This window comes from Gallinula chloropus, assembly GCF_964237585.1.
Source record: "Gallinula chloropus genome assembly, chromosome: Z".
NCBI classification, from domain to species: domain Eukaryota; kingdom Metazoa; phylum Chordata; class Aves; order Gruiformes; family Rallidae; genus Gallinula; species Gallinula chloropus.
Window position 1 is genome coordinate 85,962,907 of NC_140089.1, and position 7,603 is coordinate 85,970,509.

At 51.9% G+C, this 7,603-nt stretch overlaps 1 protein-coding gene across 1 annotated transcript; it reads left to right on the forward strand.

Moving 5' to 3' along the window:
• Positions 1–1,602: 1,602 nt before the first annotated feature.
• Positions 1,603–6,356, forward strand: SIGLEC15 (sialic acid binding Ig like lectin 15; the record flags this gene model as incomplete). The annotated part of the gene is made up of 3 exons (XM_084278543.1): positions 1,603–1,636; positions 2,717–3,100; positions 5,913–6,356. The coding sequence occupies 3 exons, from the start codon at positions 1,603–1,605 to the stop codon at positions 6,296–6,298; spliced, it is 804 nt and encodes a 267-aa protein (XP_084134669.1). The 3' UTR covers positions 6,299–6,356.
• Positions 6,357–7,603: the final 1,247 nt, after the last annotated feature.

Consider the following 7,603-nt stretch of genomic DNA (forward strand, 5'->3'; position numbering starts at 1 on the left):
AGCATTAGAAGGACTTATTTTTAACATTATTTCTCACCCAGAAGGCGGGGTGGGGGGGAGCGTTATGTGCTAAAAATAATGATGTTCTTTGCTTGGGACCTAAAAAAAAAAAAAGGCAAAAAAGGTCGAAGAGAAAAGCAAATCATGTGCTCAAAAACCACATGGTCTGCGGTTCTCCAAAGGCGAGGGGTTACGGTGACACGCTGTAAAATAAAGCAACGTGAAACCAAACAGAGAGCAAGAGCCTTTTCTGTTTTCACTGCCAGGCCTTTGTGATCACAAGGCCGGGAGCTCCTGTGGCCTCGTAGGTTAGGTAACCCAGGCTGCAACAGGTATTAGTGTGGTTACAGTGAAGGACAAGCCAGCCCAGCTGCAGACCTCAGGAGTCAAAACGCCGGCGTGGCAGGGATTCCAGGTAAACAAGGGAGCTGGGCCCACACCGGCCTTTGTGCATTGTGCAGCAGCACACAATGGATTCAGACAAGCTGCCCTGCCACTGAGGGACTTGTCAAATGTTACAGGGAACAGATAGGTGGATAAGCCACAAATCTTATCTCAGGGTTTTACTCGGTTAACCCCACAGCTCAACACCCACAGATCACAGCAAAGCCAGCCAGACCAGGGATGGGTGCCAGGTATTTACAGGGCACCCGTCTCCCTTACTCTCAGCTATCAAGAGCAGAGCTCCCACCTTAATAAAGCCATCAGGAGAGTTCTGTAAGGCAGGAAACTCGCCACAGGCGTTCCTGAAGCCACAAGCTGCTGCAGCTCTTGGTTACACACAGGCATATCCACATCGAAAGTGTATCCACATGGAAAGCGATACAGTCGCACACATCCACATGGAAAGTCACACACATGCACGCTTATCCACATGGAAAGTGACCCCCACACACGTATCCACATGGAAAGCAACACACACTTATCCACATAGAAAGCAACACACACATGTACCTATATGGAAAGTGACATACACACACACATATATCCAACATGGAAAGCGACACATACACGTGTATTTACATGGAAAACGCTGCCTACTGGTGCCGTTTGTTGGCACTGTTGGTTCCTGGGGAATGGAAACAGACGAGCCCTTGAATTCTTCTCCCTTTATGCTGCCAAGGTGGGCAACATCCAGCCATCTGAGGGCTGTTGGCATCACTGGACAGACGTGTTCGGACTGTGTCTGGTAGCAGTGAGGTTCAGCTCCCCAGGCTGCGCTGGGACTTAAGGTGACTAAATTTTCCCAAGAGAGTAAAATCCCAACTGTTTGTGACATCTCTGCTGGAAAACTTGGGATTTCCCCAGTGTGACACCAAGACAAAGGCAGGTCTGGGAATACAGCAGCAACTAGAGCCCACACAGAGACAACCTGCCCTGCTAACAGGGAGGTACTTTATTGTATGTGTCAAGGAGGGAGTCAAGGGCACCCTCCTTCCCACAACAGGGAATGTGCCTGTACAAGGGCACCAGCCCTTGTAAGATGAGCATCTCTGAGTCTTTACTTGGATCCTATCAGGTCTTACGAGTGAGATGCCACTTTGTGATGGCAGCAGTACTGACTGTTGGAAATGTCAGCGGTTGGTACCTCCCCTGGGGGTAATGAGACCACCAGCTGAGCCCGGTAATGCCTATGGTAATGCAGGAGTGGTGTGAGCATGCACTCAAAGGCAGGGCTCTTGCACCTCAACACTTTAAGCAACTGGGCCTCTGAATGCATGCAAAACTTCTATTTCTAGCTTTTTCTTCCTTTTTTTCTTTTATTTTTTAAAAAAGTCTTCCCCCAAGCACATACATTCTGTTAGCTGCAGAAGTCTGTGTCAAACAACTTAAGAGGCTGCTGTTCACTTGGCATGCAAGAGACCTGCTTAAGAATGAAATCGCTTCCCATGTGAACTAGTCTGTCCCCTTGGCTCTGCTGCAGAGTAGTACCTAACTCAGCATCTGGGCTGTGCAATCATCTGCAAGCCCTCAGCAAGAGTCCCAAGCTGCACAGGGTCCACCATGGGAAGAACTGTAGAATGGTCTGGGTTGGAAGGGACCCCAAGGATCACAGAGCTCCAACCCCCTGCCACAGGCAGGGACACCGACCTCCAGGCCTGGATCTACAAAGGTTGCCCAGGGCCCCATCCAACCTGGCCCTGAACAACCCCAGGAATGGGGCATCCACTACCTCTCTGAGCAGCCTGTTCCAGCCCCTCACCACTCTCTCTGGAAATAACTTCCCTCTAATATCTAATCTAAACCTTCCCTCCTTTAGCTTTAGTCCATTCCTCCTTGTCCTGCCAGTCTCTGCCCTTTAACAAGTTCATTCTCCTGCAGTTTCTTTGCTCCCTTCAGGGACTGGAAGGCTGCAATGAGGTCCCCCTGCAGCTTCTCTTCTCCAGGCTGAACCAGCCCAGCTCACTCAGCCTCTCTTCGTAGGGGAGCTGCTCCAGCCCTCTGCTCATCTTCATGGCCTCCTCTGAACCGTCTCCAGCAGTTCCACATCTCTCTTGTGTTGGAAGCCCCTTCTCTGGACACAGGACTCCAGATGGGGCCTCATGAGGGCAGAGCAGAGAGGGACAATCCCCTCCCTATCACTGCTGGCCACCCCTCTTCTGACGGGAAGGGAGCAACCATTTTCTGAGCAACCACAGAGCAGATGTGGAATTTCCTGATTTCCCTCCCAGGCACTCCAGGCAGATCAGTTTTGATGATCTCTTTTCTCTTCTAGGCGTGCAGTCCAATGGCTGGTCCGTTCATGTCCCATCTGATGTTACCGGTGAGCTCGGGAGGATGGCTGTCCTCCCCTGCACTTTCACACACCCCTACAAAACCTTTGACCGGACCCTCACGGCCATCTGGAGGATCAAGGAACCTTACAACGGCACGATAGTTTTCAAGTGCATCAGCCAGAGCGCCAGTGAGCTCTGCAAGACTGCCATCAGCTACAGAAACAAATACAAACTGCTTGGCAACCCCCGCCACAAGGACCTTTCCATCAGGATTGACAATCTGACCTGGAGCGACAGCGAGAGGTACTTCTGCCGGGTGGAGCTGTCTGGAGACGTCCATGACAAGTATGAAAGCAGGAATGGGATAAAGCTGCATTTGATTGGTAAGAGGGCACAAGAACCAAAAGAGGCAAAGCCACCCAGTAGGGAAGTGAGAGCCACCGTGGGGGAAAGCCAAGATGGGAACAACAGCTGACCTGAGATGGTCTTCCAAAGGGTTGGCTTCTCCACCCCTGGGGATAACTTATAACATGTGGGTTGGGGGCACTCGTTGCCTTCTGCAGGCTGATGATGTGCACAAAGCCAGGAGGCAAACAGGAACAAAGCTGCCAAGAAGCCAGCCAGGCTTGGGCTGCTGGGTAAGAGGCAGCCGTGTCCTGGGCATCCCACTTTGTCACTGTGGCACAGGATCTGCGCAGGCAGCAGAGGGACAAGTGGGGTTCAGCAGCCCATGGCGGGGGTTTGAAGCCACCTCTGGCACCAGAATCAAAATGGGAGAGCCGTTTGTATTAGCATAGGTAAGAGTGAAGAGGCCCAGGTGGTAACAAGGGATAGAAAGGCAAAGTACCTGGTACTCACGTGCCATAGAGCCAAACTCCTCTGGAGCAGAAAACTAAGTAGAAACAGCCTAGAAAAACAGCTCAGATCAAGGAATGTGAAAGGCTAACCCCATCTCCCAGGGCGTGCTGGCAGATGAAGGAGCGCTAGGAGACATGGGTGGCCTGGGGAGCAGTCCCAGACCCTGTGAGCACAAAGGCACCACGTGTTGGAGGGTTTTACTTGTGAGGTGAAACTGCCCCACGCCCTCTGTGCGCCGTGGGCATCCATGTGGGACCTGAGGATGCACTCAGCTACTTCTTGGGAAGCTCTGCACAGTCAATGCTGCCCCTCACTGGGAGCAGCTCCTCAGCACCCACACATGCAAGCATGACCAGGGCAGGATGGCAGCAAGAGCTGTTGCTCAGGGGCTGCCTGGACTTTAACACCAGGAGTGACAATGTACACCGATACAGTACCAGGCTGCACCCAGCCTTGGAATGGACCCTGACAGTGTGAAGGGGAGTGGTTAAATAATGATTAAGAGGTTGATTTAAACACCAAAACACACAGACACATGAGAGCTAACACGCCTTTATTGATCAGTCCTCTAGCCCCAAACTCCTCCTGTGTCACACAGACAAGGGGGAAGATGTGCTGCAGGTGGTTGCAAGCTATGCATTTGTTGTCCAGGCCAACACAACAAATAAGAACGCTATTGAACTCCCCTTCTCTTCTGTGGGGACAGCCATTTAGTTCCCTTCTGCTTTCACAATGCCCTTAGGAGCTAAAGAATCAACAGAATCAAGACAAGCTTGGTCACAGCATCTATGCTTCCTTAAAGGACTAGGCCAAAGATGACATCTTCAACGGCACATCTCTTAATTTTTTGCTTCCCTCCTCATATGATCTTGCATTCAGTCACACAATCCCTGTGCTACAAATATGGGACCCAAAACTGGTGACCCTATCTTGGTATTGTTGTGCTACCCCAAGGCAACCAGGAACCTACACCAGCAGTTGGGTGGCCACTACAGGGTTGGAGAAATACATCAAAAGTAGGTTGAAGCAAGAAGTGTGAATGTTCCTTGGCAACAGTTTCCCAAATCTGGCAAGTCTCAGGAGCCAAGAGGGAGGCTCACAGAAATGGATCCATCCATGTGTGGTCTGGAAGTCAGAGGGTGTCACAGGTCACAAGAGCAACCATGAGATGCTTGCGGGAGAAGTTGCTCTCCTGCAGGCATCTCATGATTGTTCCTGTGACATGGTTGCCTTATCCTGGACCATGTGTAGATGGAGCCAGTCCAAAAAGGTCACCAGCTTCACCTGTGCCTGCATCACAGACAACACTGGGCTGCACTTCATGGTGCATCTCCAGAAAACAGACCAGGTTCAGAGATGAATGCCCTGGCACAGCACAGCACCTCTGCCTTCTGCCACCATGGAAGGTCACAGCAGCTGAAGCTGACCACAGCTCAGAAAACTGTTTAAGGCATTGCAGGGATAACACATAAATAGCACATACATCCTTGCACTCAGGCTTTGCTGGCTGAATCCCTTTGCTCCTCACTCCAACACAGGCGGGGTGGGGAAATCTAGGGAAAGGAAGTGCTGAGAAAAACCAGGAAGAGGAAGTTTGATCCCAGCCTCTTAGCCCTGCTGGCTAAGAGAGCCAATGGGATCCTGGGGTACATCAGGAGGAGTGTGGCCAGCAGGTCAAAGGAGGTGATCCTCCCCCTCTGCTCTCCCCTGGTCAGGCCCCACCTGGAGTGCTGTGGCCAGTTCTGGGCTCCCTGGTTTAAAGAAGACAGGGATCTCCTGGAGAGAGTCCAGAGGAGGCTACGGAGATGATAAAGGGCCTGGAGCATCTCCCCTGTGAGGAAAGGCTGAGTGAGCTGGGGCTGTTCAGTCTAGAGAAAAGAAGACTAAGGGGGGACCTTATTAATGTTTATAAATATCTTAAGTATGGGATACAGGGGGAAATGGGCAGCCCCTTTTCAGTGTCTGTGGGGACAGGACAAGGGGCAATGGCTGCAAGTTGCAGCACAGGAAGTTCCGCACCAACAAGCAGAAGAACTTTTACCCAGTGAGGGGGACAGAGCCCTGGGACAGGCTGACCAGGGGTTGTGGAGTCTCCTTCTCTGGAGACACTCAAGACCCATTTGGACACCGACCTGTGCAATATGAGCTGGGGAGCTGCTTTGGCAGGGGGGTTGGACCCGATGATCTCTCGAGGTCCCTTCCAACCCCTACGATTCTGTGGTTCTGTGATAACAAGCTGAAGGCCCGCCAAGGCCAAGACCCCCTCCCAGGCCCGTTGTGTTAGACCTGCCTTTGAAACCTGACCGCAGTTTCCCTTCCCTGTCGCAATTTCCGCAGCTGCCCCCAGGATCATCAACATCACGGTGAGCTCCAACGGGGACCGCAGCTTCCAGGCGCGTTGCACTGCCGAGGGAGAGCCAACCCCTGCCCTCACCTGGACCGGACCCACCTACAGCAACCTCACCTCCATCACCAGCATGAACCACCGCGTCACCAAGGAGCTGCGGTACCTGACTCAGGACGGGAAATACACCTGCACTGCTGTCAACAGCCACGGGAGAGCGGAGGGGGCCGTGTACTTCTATAAATTCAAGGCATCCAGCAGCTCCTTCTTCCTGATCCTGATCTTTGTGCCGCTGGGGATTAAAGTGATCGTTTTGCTGGTGATACTGAGCGTCACGGTCTTCTCCAGAGGGGGTAGGTATCATCGTTCCTCTTGGTAGTTAGCCTTTCCCCATCGGGCTGGTAACCAGCTGTGGGATGCAGCAGATGAAATCAGACAGGGGAGGTTGATTTGGGGATTTTTTAAAATTTTTATTATTTTCTTTTTTACTGATTTTTAGAATTTTCCACCCTAGAAGAATATTTCTAATAGGCAATACAAGAACAAGTAAGAGGGATGTCTTGGCTGGCTGCTCACAGCCTGCAGTCAGGAGGTCACCTTTCGGAAGGGACCTTTGGAAAGACAGAGGGGGCAGGAGTTTCCATGTGCCCAAGAAGAGAGGTTAATCATCTGACAGGTGGTCAATTAGGAGAAACCCCCACAGCCTACAGAAACAGATACCATTCTTTTTTTTTTCCTTGCAGCAGACTAATTACTAACTCTTCCCCTGTAGCTGGTGGGCAGGATTTACCTTTGCTGCATCCCACAGGGTAGTTTAATCTCCTGGGGTGGGTTATACAGACCCCTCCCCTCTCAGCTGCCCCCAGGCACTGCTCACATTGTTAGTGACATCCCATCACCTAAGCGTGCCAGGAAACCCTGGCTCATAGAAGATGAAAATCAGCTCATGGATTGAGGGGTAAGAACTCCAAAGATGACCAAAGGCCACTGACCCCCAACTCACCATCCCTGCTGTGTGATACCACAGGGAGGGGGGGGATAGGAGAGACTCCAGGTTCTCCTCTTAAGATGGGTGAGATGTCAAGTCACCGTAACTCATCTGTAGAGACAGTCTGATGTCAACAACTTGTGAAAGCCACCACTTGCTTCAAGGTGTAGAAGCTGTAAGACAAACCAGAATGACAGAGTGGCAGGGGTTGGAAGGGACTTCAGGAGATCATTTAAACAGACCCAGGTCTCTTGGCCTTTCCTCATACTAGAGATACACCAGTCCCCTCATCACTCTCATATCCCTCCAATGGACTCTCTCCAGTACCTGTCTGTCTTTAACTGAGGAGTCCAGAATGGGACACAGCACTCCAGGTGTGGCCTCAGCAGGGCAGAGTAGAGAGGAAGGAGAACCTCCCTCAACCTGCTGGCCACACACTTCTTAATACACCCCAGGACACCGTTGGCCTTCTTGGCCATGAGGACACACTGCTGGTCATGGAGAGCTTGTTGTCCACCAGCACTCCCAGGTCCTTCCCCACAGAGCAGCTCCCCAGCAGGCCAGACCCTAACCTGTACTGGTGCTTGGGGTTACTCCTCCCCAGGTGCAGGACCCTTGAATTTCTCTCCACCCAACTCCCCAGCCTGTCTAGGTCTCACTGAAGGGCAGTGCAGCCTTCTGGGGTGTCAGCCACTC